The 15543-nt window shown below is 42.1% G+C and overlaps 1 protein-coding gene across 1 annotated transcript in view; it reads left to right on the top strand.

The window, feature by feature from the left end:
• Window positions 1-640: 640 nt before the first annotated feature.
• LOC139663363 (uncharacterized) overlaps window positions 641-15543 on the top strand; it is a gene marked incomplete at its 5' end in the record, with an annotated part of 90321 nt that continues 75418 nt past the window's right edge. Inside the window, 2 exons of the mRNA XM_071542010.1 lie at window positions 641-755; window positions 9213-9418. Coding sequence (XP_071398111.1) covers window positions 641-755; window positions 9213-9418 — 321 coding nt within the window. The remainder of the gene's footprint in view (window positions 756-9212; window positions 9419-15543) is intronic.

Raw genomic sequence — 15543 nt, 5'->3', positions numbered from 1 at the left:
TTCTTCTTCTTCTTTTCACTATTTTTTGCTGATTCTTTTGTCTGTGCTGTCTTTCTTTGTTACTTGGTGATTTTAGGTCCTTTCTGCTCTGTTTTGTTGTAACATGTTTCATTAAAGCCTCCATGAAATAAATATAAATTCCAACCAATAAAACATCACAGATTTTTGAACCGTCCCGCCCCTCCGCTCCTCTGCCCCTCCCATCAAATCAAACTGTCTTTCTCTCCCTGACTGATATTCCATTGGTTTAGACTTTTGAATGATCCCTCACTACATTATGTCCCGCCCCCAACATCCTGTTTTATCAGGAAATACATCAAATCAAGGAAAAGTAAAGATGCAGTTTCATGGGGTCTTTAAAGAACATCATGTTTTTGTGTTTCCTTTAACTTTATTTTTGAGCCCATGTGTAGTTATTTGTCATTTGTTCTTATTTCTGAGCCTTCCAGAGACGTCAAGGCCCTGATTCGACCAAACATCAGTGACGGGAGGCGTCGCCTTGACAACCCAGACTCACCTGTTCCCCTCTCATCCAAACCAGATCTCCAGGCAGACGCTCCCTCCAGCAGCAGCACAGGAGCCCGTTACCTCAGATCTCTCACCTCTCCTCTCTCTCTCTCTCTCTCTCTCTCTCTCTCAGGTACTTCACCAACATATCCATCGGAGGGCGGGACTACTCCTTCAACAGCGACGGCTACCTGTCCAACCCGCTGCTCGACGTCATCTCCTACACCAACGGGAGAGGCTGGGAGGAGGTCGGTACACAGCTGTACGAGTCGGGGGGGGGGGGGGGGGGCTAATTATCGTAGCGTGGCGGCGGTGGCGGCGGCTAGCCCGGGCTAACCGCAATTTCACGCCCCATCGAACATGCTAACTCATCGCCCCTCGGTTTCACCTCTCTGCCGACTCACTCTCTCTCTCTCTCTCTCTCTAACACCTTCCCTTCTCTCTCCTCCCCTCATCAGATCTCCGCTAAACCCCTCCATCCCTCTCTCTCTCTCTCCCTCCCTCCCTCTTCTTTCTCGTCTGGGTTTGTCAGTCTTGTTAGCCGGCGCTAACTCGCGGCCCAATATCCTCTGCTCCCATTCTGTGCAGCAGCTGTACAGTAATAGCGTCGTATCCGAGGTCTGCCCCCCCCCCCCCCCCCCCCGACTCCCTCCAACCCGAGGAAAACAAGTAAACCTTTTTGTTCTGTCCCGCTGTGTTCCATTTGCCGCTGACCTTTTTACGACTCAATATGTTTACCGCCGCTGCAGCCTCGAGCCCCCGCATTCCCCCTGCTTCAATTTAGGTATGAGGATATAAAAAAAAAAAAAAAAAAAAAAAGGAAAATCAGCCTTTTTGTAAAGACCACAAGAAAACATCAGCGCAGCGGAAATAATGATAATAATAGTTCCGTCCTTGGATTCGGAGGTGGATGTAGTTCTTGACCTTCCTGTTGAGGTTGAACTGCATACTAAAGGTGCAGTGTTGATATTTTAGTGGAGTGTGTGGCTCTTTGTGGAGGAGGTCGGAAAAAGGCTGAGAGCAGGATTCAGATTAGAGGAGATAAAAGTAGGATTCAGTGATTCAAAATACACAAAATAAGCATTTCATCTTTTTTTCCGGTGTTTCTCAACCTGGGGGTCATGAGATAATTTTATTTTTGCTGATTTCGTCCTATTTCTTTGCTTTTCTCTTTCCTTCCTTCTGAAATACTGAATTGTTTTAAGCCCTCTAGGCCTCCTCTGATACTAAATCAAACTAAACAACCTGAAAAGGGAAAATCATTCTCTGGTTGAACTGTTTTCCTCTCAGCATATGCAGCCTGTGAAGGGGGGGGGGGGTCGCGAGTAGCCATGGCTTCATTTTAGGGGTCATAAGCCAAAAATAGGATGAGAACCAATTGATCTAGGCAAGATTTTTATGTAAAATACAATCGCTAAATGGGCTGCAACAGAGAAGGGCGTCCCATCCACACTAATTGTGACGCCATAGATTCGCTCTATTTACCCAAATTCTAGTGTGAGGTAGGATCACCGGTGGGAAATCTTCTCCATGCACAGTAAGTGATAATAAGTCAAAGTGACATACAAACTGTCTCCTAAAGCTGAACTCACCAACACTAGATCCTTTTCCTCTCTTGTCCCTTTGCTGTAAAGAGTATGAAACCTTAAACACACTTTTTTTTCAGGTGTTAATCACTGTTCATGGCAATTTTAATGATCAACACATCCACCCTGGTATTAATAATGTCGACAATACATCACATAATGCTTTTTTTTTCCTGGATTTTCTGTGCAAATCCTGGCTTACCTTCGCCAAAAACCTTTTTGCACGTAATCATACATGCTACACTCTCATATTTTATATTAACTCCAGCCTTGTTTTGTAGACAGAAGCAAGGCTCAGAGTGAGATTCAGACCAGGGAAGACACAAAAGTGATGGTTCTGGCAGGTTTTTAAAAAAGCCTGAAAAATAGCCGGCACTCATGCGAAATGAAAGAGCTGTCTCTTTATTCATTTGATTGCTGAACAAAGGGTGTAGCTCATTCGTTTTTGTTTTTTTTTCGTTTTTTTTTTTTTTAGAGTGCCGGCTATTTTGTTCCCCCGTGTTTCTTCGTTTTTAAGTCTTTTCATGTTTCTCAGGCTTTTAGCACCTCACTCTGTCTTTCTGTGGTTTTTTCAGTTGAGCTTCTCCAGCCTGTATATATTTTGTTCTGGCAGTAATCAGCCGTAGAGGGGAGCAGACACGCACAAGTGCTGCATGGTGCAAGAGGCAGCAAACCCAACTACTGTTCCATCTGTTGGAGTGGTTGTAGTATTTCCTGCCCTCCTCTGATGCATCTCACCTTTTATACTGTATTGAATTTTTTTTTTTTTACCGAATGAAGGCTGAGGTACTGACAGCCGAGGCAGGTTACTATCTTGTACACTGTGGGATTGGCAAAGATATAGACGAAGAAGAAAAGAGCACGGCGGGCAAAAACACTGACAGATGCGTTTTTACTTTGCACTTCATGCTCTCACAGGATGGCTGCTACTGTACGCTGTTATTTCTTATCTGATGTTCAGATGGGTGTTTGACTTGGAGGGAATCGTCAAGGCAGCCATGTCATGTCCCAGACTCGAGGGGGGAGGGGAATCCTCCTCAGTTAGGATAAAAGCGATGTTTTTGATTTAATTCGAGGCGATCTAACAAGATTAGGGAAATTTGCTGATGTTTCTGTGGAGATTACCTGAACCAAACCTGTGCGTTTCTTACATTACTCTCCCTTCCCGAGGATCCAGCGATCGCATCGAACAGACGAATTTGCCTTTAAATCTCTTTGATGTACAGTACCGGTCTGTCTAGTCAGTCGGATGAGTATGAATGCTTTGATTTATCCTTCGCCGTAAAGCTCTTTGATGCACAGTAGATCAACCGAATTGAACAGAGCATCAATGCGCCAGAGGAAGCTTGAAGACATAGATTGCCAACATTACAAACAGCCAGTAACAAGGAGCGCAAGGCTTTGAATTATCCATTAAATCTCTTTGATATACAGTAGAGAAGACTGGACTGAAGCGAATGGCGCGTGAATGCTTTGACCCGAGGGCAAGTGACTAAGCGGAGGACGAGCGGTCCGGCGGTGGCGGTGCGACTCCCTCGGAGACCGGTACTTGACCCCGGCTGCCCAGTGGTTCACTGCAGCCTCATTTGTCTGAACATCCCCGTGTCCCAGGCGTATATTTGCTGAATTAACCTCTCCTGAACCGAAGCGTGGAGCGTGTTCTCGCCAAACAACCTGCACACCGGAGGTGAAGCTGAAGCAGCGCTGGCTGTGGAGCTCAGACGGAGAAATTCAAGTGTTAAAGCACATAAAGAAAGATAAATCCGTTACTGCCTTGTAAATATGTAATTTGTGGGCTTGTGTGCACTTAGGTACACTAGTGTCACATTAGTGTCATATTGAAGTAGCGCAGTGGAAAGTAAAGGTTTTTTGATAAGTGGTTTGCCTTCAATGCCGGCGACCAAGGTTCAAGTCCCAGCTTGTACGAAGGAAATTTCTACCGTGAGTCACGTTTTCATCTTAAAAGAACGTTTTTCTTATATAACCATGACAAAAGCCTTTCCCCTAAACTTAACCGTTAACCAACCTTTGGAACATAATTCACTTTGTGGTGGAGAAATGTTATTTTCACAGCATAATACGTGTCCACAGCATGTAAATCAGGGTTTCAGTTTGTGTTCATATCACGTATTTCTGTGAGATTTATGCTGTTAATGAGAGAGGTCAGAGGTCAGAGGAGAATGGACTGGTTCAATAGAAAGGCCACAAATGCTCCAATAGCAGCTCTTTACAACAGTGGTGTGCAGAAAGTCATTTCACAACACACAAGTTGTTGGCTCTTATGATAAATGCGATAGGTCGACCTAATAAAGCTGCCGGTGAGTGTAAAAATTTTATTAAAAATATGAGGATTTAATTACACTCCAATCTTTAAATAAATCAATTTAGCCGTGTTGCTCTTTTCCTGACACTTAATGTAAAGTAAGTTTTCTATACTCGCCTTCCCGCTCTAATAAAATCATTAAATTAAGCGTTAGGAGCCATGTTTCTTAGTGCTCTGAGTTTCCGTTGAAGATGTACCCTGATTTGAAAGGGAGCGTATCTATGTTCCCAGGGTCCTATGTTCCCAGGGTCCTATGTTCCCAAGGTCCTATGTTACCAGAGTCCTATGTTCCCAAAGTCCTATGTTACCAGGGTCCTATGTTCCCAGGGTCCTATGTTACCAGGGTCCTATGTTCCCAAGGTCCTATGTTACCAGGGTCCTATGTTCCCAGGGTCCTATGTTTAACCCTAACCCTAACCCTAACTAACCATATTAAGCGAATACAGAGCTGGGGAACATCTTTTTCAGGTTCCAATTATGTGCTATATAGAGCTGGGGAACATAGGACCCTGGTAACATAGGACCTTGGGAATATAGGACCCTGGGAACATAGGACCCTTTGTCATGTTCCCATTATGTGCCTTATAAATCTGGGGAACATAGGACCCCGGGAACATAGGAGTGACTCCATCTGGGGACACTCTGTTGCTATTGTGTATATCAGCACTTCAGTGAAAATCATATTGGAGATGACAAGGATGCTCTCTTTGTTTGATTTTTGTTATTCCCTAGCCCACCGAGCCTGCTTTCATGCCTGCTTCTGAACATCTCTCTCTCTCTTATTCTACATTGAGAAAACACAGCGTTGACAGGGCGTTAGGAAATGAGGGGTGTGTGTGTGTGTGTGTGTGTGTGTGTGTGTGTGTGTGTGAAGGTTAAGGTTCTGAAGGTTAAACAGTGAAGTGCGTACTGTATCAGTGAGTGAAGAAGACAAAAATGCCGAAGTACCTTTTAATCAACTTGACAGGAGGCTGAAGTCCTGAGCCGCACTGAGCTCAACACTTTACTCACTGAAGTTCAGTTTAAAGGGGCAATAAGAAACATTTTTACTGCCCCATAGTGCAAAATGACCATAATATATCTACAGGAGTGTATAGGGTTGGTGATCAATACCAATGACTCAGCGATTGACCTGCCTACAGCGTCTTTCAAGTGCGGACAAATCGACCATAAGGAGAGTTTGGAGTCGACGTGCATCAGATGACATCAATTTAAAACAATCTGTTAATTCAAGAATTATTTCTTACGGTCCGCATCGCTGCTTTTTTTTGGCATGCTTTTAGAGGTATTCATTTTCTGGAACTACTTGGAATTTATAAATTGAAACTATTTCTCTTGCAGACCAATTTAGTACTTCAGTTGTTTACTACAATTTAGAGCTGTTTTGCAGCTCTAAAGAGCAACGGGGCAACAGAGTGAAAATAGGGCCGGAAATCAGTTAAAAGTAATAATGAATCCAATACTGGCAGAGGCCTCATGGATGAATGAGCGCCCATCGACGCTTCGCTGTCCATAAAATGGCTGCCAGAGCTACAGTAATAATTACAAGCGAGCGTATTTTCATTCTTTTCTGTTGGAGGCATTTCTGGGCTGCGGCACCCGATCTGTTCCCCCTGACGTTTCAATATTAGAGTTGAGTGCAGTAACTTTTTTTTTTGCATTCAGAGAAGCAATAAGGTCAAGTATTAGCTGATACTGTGTGAAGAGCCTTGATTCCTCTCCGCATCACTGGGAAACGGAGCAGAAGACAAAACGGCATCGGACTGAACAAAAGAAAACAAGACAAGAACAGAACAGAGGAAGACAGAAGCAGACAGGCAGCGCAGAAACATCCAACAACAAAAGACAGACTAATACAGGAACAAGAATAATAATCATTTGTAGAGCACTCTTTTTTTTTAAGAACAAAGTTTACAAAGTGCCTTACAATCAAGACAAACAAGAAACAAGATTACACAAGAAAAGAAAAACATAAAAAAAATCAGAACAATACAACAACAACACAGTAATACAATCACTGCCATACAGGCCTCTCATTTTAAATAAAAACGTTAAAGTAGAATCTGCAACATTCATATGAACAAATGTCTCTATCACCAGTTGATATAACATAGTTAGCATGAGCAGCGAGAGCCACCATCCAAGCTCCGCCCCCACTGTTTGATTGACAGGTGATGTGTGGGAAGTGCAGAGCAGAAACACCACAGCAGTGAGGCTGAGCAACACAGATGTCACCAAGATTAAATAAAGATGGATTTCGCACATTAACCACTTTGAATAGAAAGATTTTCACCTATTATGGTCATTACGGTAACTCAAAATGAATATATTTGCATCTTTTAGCATCATTATAGTAGCTTAAGTGCAATTGCAGCTCAAGCTACATAACAAATATAATATATATCAAATTATTGACTTTTGCAGCAATAGATGTCAAATTATTGATTCCTACACAACAAGTCTTTGATCCCATAAAGCTGACTTGACTGCTCAGAGGAAAGCGCGCCACATTATTGATACTTCAAAACAATACACACAAAATTATTGATTCTTCAGAGCCGGGCGCACCAAATTATTAATTTTGGGAGTAATGGATGCCAAATTATTGATTCCTCCAAGTAATGCGCCCCTAAATTATGCATTCCTCAGAGCAACGCACTCAAACAAATTATTGATCGCAATGGAAATGTCAGAGGCAGACACAGAGCGAGGCCAGGCCAGACCGAGAAGACAGGAACTGGAAAGGAGGAGGAGGAGGAGGAGGAGGAGAAAACTTCCACACACGCTTTGATCCGCGCAGTTTTCATTTTTACATCATGTATGCTCCGAGGAAGGTCTGCAATCTAGACTGCAAATATGACAATATCATCTAAGTGCGTGGGACTTTTCTCTGCTCCCTTCAATGGACGTGACTTTACCTTCAGCACCTTAGCGGATTTCTTTTTTGTGTGATCAGTTAGTTAACAGAATCTCCACTGTTTGTACTGTAAGCTTTTCAAGTTCGATTTTAATGAGGTTAATGCAGCTTTTTTTTTTTTTGGTATTGTTGCCGCAGTCATTGATTTTTTTTTACATTTGATGAAATTCTCAAGGCCTGCCTGAGCTCGCCGCATCGCTCCATGGAAACTGAAACGCCAAAATACCAAAATCTCGCTCCATCTCTCTAAAACTGCCTTATGCTGGGCTGGCAATCCAGGGATTTGGCCTCTGTCTAGTCAGTCAGTGTGTGTGTGTGTGTGTGTGTGTACCTGTGTGTGTGAGAGAGAGAGAGAGAGAGTGAGTGTGTATGAGTGCGTGCAAATGTGAGTCTTTGTGTGTTTAGAGTACTGCAGAAAGCATTTGCCTCAGTTAATATAAGACATGTAAGAAGGGTGAATTGGAGGACAGAAAAAGAATGCTTTCAGAAGAGAAAATTATTTAGTTGTTACCCCCAAAATGAACTATTGGATCTGGGTATTTAATATTTATGTAGCAGAGAGAGAGAGAGAGGGAGAGAGAGAGAGAGAGAGAGAGAGAGAGAGAGAGAGAGAGAGAGAGAGTGGAAAAGGAAACAGAAACACAGTGAAGGAGAGAGAGGAGAGAGAGAGAGAGAGAGAGAGAGAGAGAGAGAGAGAGAGAGAGAGAGAGGAAAAAGAAACAGAAATACAGTGAAAAGGAGAGAGAGAGAGAGAGAGAGAGAGAGAGAGATTTGTGCAAAGTGCCAGGTGCTGAGAAATTTATATTTACATCTCTCTCTTGTTTATGTCTCTGTGTTTCTTGTGTTAATGTGTTAAAGTGGCCGTGAGCAAATGAATAATGATGAATAATGATGTGGACGTGTGTGTGTGTTGTGTGTGTGTGTGTGTGTGTGTGTGTGTGTGGGTGGACTATGGCTCTCAGTGTATGTCTGTGAGTGTGCAGATGTGTGTTTTTCTCTGTATATGTGTGTATGTATTTTGCACGTGTCTTTGTGTTTCTGTCCATGTTTCTGTGTGCATGTGTGTACAGTGTGCTGAACTGTACTGTGCTTTACTGTGCTGTACTGTACTGTGCTGTACTGTGCTGTACTGTACTGTACTGTACTGTACTGTGTTAGAGGCTTTGCAGTTTTTTTCAGAAATGTCTAGCTCCATCACGGAGGTCCATTAAAGAATTTGCTGTATGCAAATAATGGCAAAATGTATAACAGCAGGCTAGAAAAAGAGAGATACCTGAAAAACATTGTCATGGTGTGGTGTAGGTCAGTTCCTTAATGTTAAAACTAAAAGTGAATAGTGTGATAAAGTAGATGTGTTTCCAAATGTAGGTTACTGTGACACAGTAAACTGTCTTGTCTTTAGCCCTAGTCTCTACTCCAGAACACTCTGAGTTGTAGCTTGAGAAGAGTCAGCTCAGTTAACCTGAACAAACTGTTAGCTAGCTAACTAGCCAGCAAACACACTGATGTTAATGTGAACATGTAACTACAAACCATTAGTAACTCTATAGCTTCTATTGCCAGTGAGCTAGCTAGTGTGCAAATCAGATTTGTGTAGGCTATAACAAGGCAGTGATAGTTAATTAAGCAGATACTGGAAGCTACCTATCAAGATCTAAACACAAAATCGATTAGATGCATCAGTGATGAATTGATCAGTTCCCAGTCAAACAGCACTGAAATTAACCATGTCTATTGAATTCTGCTGAGACGGCCAAGTGAAATTTAATTTAGAAATGTAATCAGCTGTAGACCTCCACTATGTCCGCCAGAGGAAACCCTCTATATCTTTTCATTTGTGTGTGTGTGCGTGTGTGTGTGTGTGTGTTTACCCGTCCAGGTTGGCTGGTGGGAGAACGGCCAGCTGCGTCTGCGTTACCACCCCTGGTCCCGCTACGGCTCCTTCCTGAAGCCCCTGGATGACACCCAGCACCTCAGGGTGGTCACCCTGGAGGAGAGGCCCTTCGTCATCGTGGAGCCGGCCGACCCCGGGACCAGCTCCTGCATCCGGGACTCTGTGCCCTGCCGCATGCCCATGAACACCAGGTGACCACAAGCTTTACCATCAGCCACCAGCCATGCAGGGAATGCTTCATGTGAAATCAGTGAAAGCTGCTCCACTGCTGCATGTTTGAGCTCGGATGATTCTGTTGGATGCAACTCAACACAAACATTGCCAAAGTTCAATTCTCGATGGCTGATGTGTGCGTTCATCATCATATAGTCCTTTGAAATAGCCGCTAACACTTTACAATAAGAGTCACTAAGTTAAGGGTTGGTTAATGCGTAGTAAGCATTAACCCTTAATTAACAGTTAACTAATGTGTCTGGTCATCATTTACTAATGGTGTTCATGTTAACTAAGGTATTAATTTATACATTATTTAATAGTCATAAACTATTAAATAATGTATAAATTAATACCTTAGTTAACATGAACACCATTAGTAAATTACACATTAGTTAACTGTTAATTAAGGGTTAGTTAATGCTTAATAAGCATTAACTAACCCTTAACTTAGTGACCCTTATTTTAAAGTGTTACCAAATAGCCTAATGAAGTTGATAGTGGTTGTTTTCTGGTGTATTGACTCACATAAATAATCCTAAAATGAATAGTATTCCACATAGATTATGATTAATTAAAAAAGCCCTATAGCCTACATTTTCAAACTAACAGACATAAAAGCAGCAGATAAACTACTATACAACTGTCTTGCTGTAATTTGTGTATTTTTTTAGTTCGTTTCAGCTCAGCTTTTGTTCACATTTGTGCACATAGCAAAAAAACAGCAAAGCTTATTAATGAATACTGTCCAGACTCTTTTCTCCTCTACTACTCTCTCAAAACAACGTTAAGTAGAAGACAAAGTTATGTTAAGTAGAAGTTAAGTCGAAGTCAATAGTGCCAGAAACCGGTTCTTTAGACTTGTTTGCCTGATATCAGACAGAACTGTCAACTCGTTCCACTCCATTTCCATCTTCAGTCTGACATTGCCTCCACTCTAACCGATTTCCGTGGGGGAGGGGGATTCGATTTTCCCTAACCAATCACTAGAGACCGACGTATCCGCCTGAATCTAACGTCATTTTAAGTCGACACTGATGCGTAGCCATGACAACACCAGAGCCGGTTCAGAAAGTATAGAGCATCTTTGACAACACGGAGTGAAGTAAAAACAAAGTACGAGGACTTTTAATGGATTTAGAACAGCCTGGATAGCAGCGTCTATCTTGTCTATAGCGGTCGCCATTGTTGTTATTACTCCTCCTTGACAACAGCTTGACAACGACGTTAGTCCCGCCCGTGGCGCTGATTGGCTAATCGTTAGTCCCCCCGGTGCTCATTGGACCGATCGTTTTTCAACCGAGAAACCGCTGTTTCACGTCACGATGCCAGACCAGAATCAGTCAACTGGGTGGAGTGGGCGGAGTCAAAGGTCTGGACCCAGGCGATAGACTTGTACCTTAGCAGAACACATTGGTGCTATCAAGAACCTTTTAAGACTCTGTGAAATGTTACAAGCCAGCCAGTATTGAAAGGCCTTTTTTGAAGGACCACACTGGGTTTTTTTTATTTTGATAAACCGAGGAGTTCTTTTGTTAGCGTCTAAAAAGACACTTGAAGGAAAGCCGCAGACACCGACTGACAGGATGACCGAAGGTTTATTACGGCCGTAAGGAGAGAGGAACAGAACAACATGGTGTCCGGTCTGTCTCGCAGAACAGACAGAAACAGACAGAGATGTTTTACACACAGTAGATAACAGCTGGTTTCAGACGCCTTTCTAATCTTGGACTCTCCTAGTGGCTTTTTTCTCTTAAATCCTTATCAGCCTGTAAACGTTGGTGGAAAGTGGGAAAGAAGTTAGAGAAGGTGGTGGTGAGAGGCCATCCTGTACCCGGAAGGCCCCAGGTTTGCTCCCTTGTGAACTCGAGTGTCTGCCCAAGTGCCCATGAGCAAGACAAATGAATCCTAACCGTCTCCAGGAGGCACTGCTCTGACCCGACCTGCACTCTTACCTTATAAGGGGGGGGGGGGAAGATGTAAAGAGAAACTTTCCCTCGGGGATCGACCGATTATAACATCACGAAATAACCTAATTATCCCCGAGCTGAAATTAAGTTACCTCACAGCAGCTGTACATTACGAGACAGATGGAAGTGCAAGCCCATAAAAAATGCAACATTATGGCACCGCATCACTAGTCATGCATGCAATCAGGAACAAGACATGATTTTGTTACAGCTGCTCATTAAATCCATAAGAGGAACTTGAGACCAAATGGTAAAGTAAGGCTGATCATCGCTTTAATCAATCCAAAACATGGACTTAAATCATTACTTTTCGCTCAGACTAGAAATTAATGGGATTCCTGGAGGGGGGTCTGGCTGCAAACCTCCACTGTCAGGCCAACCTCCACTGTCAGGTCTCTTCTTCGTCAGTTATTTTGAACGGCCAGTACCCTCCCAAGCGAGGTATACCTGTCCCAAGCTGAAGTTCCATGAAACTAGTCACATTTTCATTTCCGGTTTTGCTGCCGAAGCTCATTTATTTTTCAAAATAAAAGCCCCGCAAGGCTGCCGCAAGAAACATAGTTGTGAGTGGTGAAATCTGCCTAGTTAATAATAATTTATCCAAATGTTTAGGGGGACGATGTAGACAATTACTGAGTGCATGACTGTCTTATGATTAGTGCTAAGAGATAACATTATCTCACTGTTATCTTCCCCTCAGCTGATGTTTTCGTTAATTTTGTCATGCTAACAACGTAAATTAGTGGCAAGTAGTGGAACAAAGACTCCTGGCGCTGTAGGCTAAAGCAGTGATTCTCAACCTTTTTCATATCAAGGACCCCTAATTTAGTCCACATTAGGGCCACGGACCCCCATTTGATGAGATTTTGTCTCTCAGACCCAAATCTGAGAATATTTATATTGTCAGATATGATTTTGTCCAGAATTCCATGAATATCTGTACTGTAGGTAGAGAGATAACAGAGAAACTATGATCAAAATAGTCATTATAAAAAATGACAAAATAATGACATTTAACAATTCATCAATTTGCTGGGGACCCCCTGGAATGCCCTCAAAGACCCCTGGTGGTCCCCGGACCCCACGCTGAGAACCACTGGGCTAAAGTATGACTCAGTAATGTTACCTCAGTAGATATTTACACAAACTTTACAACATTGGTAAATACCATGCCTTAAAGTTTACAAATGCAAGCTTCATTCACGCATAGGCTATGCTCAAATATTCACGTTGCATGTACAAAACAAAATGCAAAAAAAAAAACAAAAAAAACAACAACACAAAAGCAGCCCATTAGACAAATCATTGCAAACAAAAACATTGATTAAAGTAATCGATCTACAACAACGGCAGATTGAGCCGACAGAAAAAGATAGTAGTGGCACTGTCCTGAGAGCGGAGGTAAAGCGCAATTAATATAAAGCGCAATTAATATTAATATAATCTCAACGTGGGGTCCGGGGACCACCAGGGGTCCTTGAGGGGGTTCCAGGGGTCCCCAAAAAATTGACGAGTTGTTAAACTTCAGCATTATTTAATTTACAAGAAGTTAACACAATTAGAGAATGTAGAGGAATGACTGTTTTGATCATAGTTTCTCTGTTATCTCTCTACCTACAATACAGATAGTCACAAGGTTCTGGACAAAATTGAATCTGACAATAAAAATATTCTCAGATCTGGGTCTGAGAGACAAAATCTCATCAAATGGGGGTCCGTGGCTCTAATGTGGACTAAATTAGGGGTTGGGAATCACTGTTTTAGAGGATAGTAGGAAATTTAAGACCATGGTTGACAAAATGATAAGACTTTTACATATTAGATCAATCCTCCAATATTACACATACTGTATTGATTGACAAACTCCAGCTAATGATTTTTCTCCCGAAATGGATGTAGCATTTTGGAATAGGACTTTTCATATCCTGTGTTATGCATAATATACAATATAATTTGCATAATGTAATCAAAAATAGCCATATCTTCTGTGTTATGTGTAAGGCTCTGCATTTGAGGCTCAATTGGGGAGTGTGTGTGTGTGTGTCTACAGTGTGTGTGTGTGTGTGTGTGTGTGTGTGTGTGTGTGTGTGTGTGTGTACAGTGTGCTGGCCATGTTCTGGCCTCCTGGTCCGTCCCAGATAAGCTTCCTTCCTGCCAGCACACGACCCGGCCAATGGGGAGATAACGAGTTCATCTTCCATCAATTTTATTGGCTGAGAGAGATCCAGGCTCTCCTGTTAATCAACCTGCTCTGACCCTCACTTTCTGCTTTCCTTAAGATTCTTTCACTTTTGTTTTTGTCTCTTTTTCTCTCTTTCATTCTTTCTTTCTTTCGTTCTTTCTTTCTTTCGTCCTTTCTTTCATTCTTTCTTTCGTTCTTTCTTTCGTTCTTTCTTTCTTTCTTTCCATCTTTCTGTCTTTCTTTGTCTTGATTTTTCTTTTCTGTTTTTCTCGCTTTCCTCCATGCTTACTGTACTTGCTTATTTAATTGATGTGCTTCATTTCTTACTTTCTTGATTTCATTGCTTCATTTATTCTTTCTTTCTATCTTTCTTTTTTCCTCTCTTTTTTCGTTCTTTCTCTCTGTTCTTCTCTCTTTCTTCCATGCTTAGTGTATTTTCTTGCTTATTATTGAATGTATTTTCTTGCTTCCTCACCTGTCTGAGCGGACAGGCCAGTTCCCTGTGATCTCGCTGCAGTGCGGTGGATCAGCCGGTTTCCTGCTTTGGTTTTGTCACCATGGTTTCTACATGCTTTTTCTCCGTGCTCAAAATGAACATGCATGTAATTATTTGAGGGGACAACCGAAGCACTTCAAATTTGCATTGTGCTCTGAATATGTCCTGCCTGTAATGAGGCTCACGTCCAATGTCAAACCGTCTCTCAGCACATAATAAAGAGCCTGCTGAGCTCTTAGGCTGCAAAACGGCCGCTCAGCATGTTCATATTTGGGTAAAAAAATTAGAATTGGAAGAACGTGTGCACAAATTTTCCATGGACCTGCAGAAACCGTATGTCACTCACTGAAGCGTAACACCAACAAAGTACAGATTCTATACAGTCCCAGTCACATATTACATTACATTACGTCATTTAGCAGACTTACAATAAGTGCATTTTGTCTACAGTAGTCAAACCAGCTGTATATCACAGTCTGCACCAGCTAAGCCTTTTAATAGGAATAAGTAGCATTTGTAGAATATAGAGCATATAGACCTAAGTAATTATCGATTTACTTGACTGGGATCTCAACTCTCTGATCAGCTGCCTTCATCTCTTCAATGGAGAATACAGTAATATTAGGCCAGTGGTTCTCAACGTGGGGTCCGGGGACTACCAGGGGTCCTTTAGGGGGTTCCGGGGGGTCCCCGGCAAACTGGTTAATTGTTAAACTTCAGCATTATTTCATTTACAAGAAGTTAACACAATTAGAGAATGTAGAAGAATTACTATTTTGATCATAGTTTCTGTGTTATCTTTCTACCTACAATACAATACAGTCTGGAATGGAGTCATGGAATTCTGGACAAAATCATATCATGGGTTTGAGAGACAAAATCTCATCAAATGGGGGTCTGTGGCCCTAATGTGGTCCTTGATATGAAAAAGGTTGAGAATCTACTTGGCTACTTGGCTTGCTAATTAACGTTAGCAGCTGAACTGCTACCAAACCTAGCTTAGATACATAGAAGCACTGCTTATACATCAACATGCTTTATTATAAACTTCCAGAGAATGAGTTGTCTCACGATCATAAAAACATTATATATTGTCATACATCACCGTATGGCAGCATAACTCACTAACTGAAGATCCAGAAATATATCATCATGTGAATCATGTGACTTCATTTACACACGAGAAGAGAATGATGGGAGTTGTGTGAAAAATCGTAGCTCTGAAGATTCACAGCTAAAGTTAAACCTTGACACTGACACTTCCTTCCATTAATTAAATTTATCTCATTAATTGATTAGCAGAAAATGATTTGTGCGGCTCTGCGGTGAAGTTTGATAGTGCCCAGGTATAGAGGAGTGAAGTGTCTCACCCTTAAATGTTCGACCTTACTTTGGCTCGTAGTAAAAAAAAAAAAAACGTTTTTCCAAATACGAAAGTGGCGTTGCTAGGTAACA

The sequence above is a fragment of the Centroberyx affinis genome, unplaced genomic scaffold, assembly GCF_046629955.1.
Source record: "Centroberyx affinis isolate AG114_WGS23_722 - 3 ecotype Tasmania unplaced genomic scaffold, CSIRO-AGI_Caff_v1 ptg003989l_1, whole genome shotgun sequence".
Classification (NCBI taxonomy): Eukaryota; Metazoa; Chordata; class Actinopteri; order Beryciformes; family Berycidae; genus Centroberyx; species Centroberyx affinis.
This window is presented reverse-complemented; position numbering and strand designations above follow the sequence as displayed.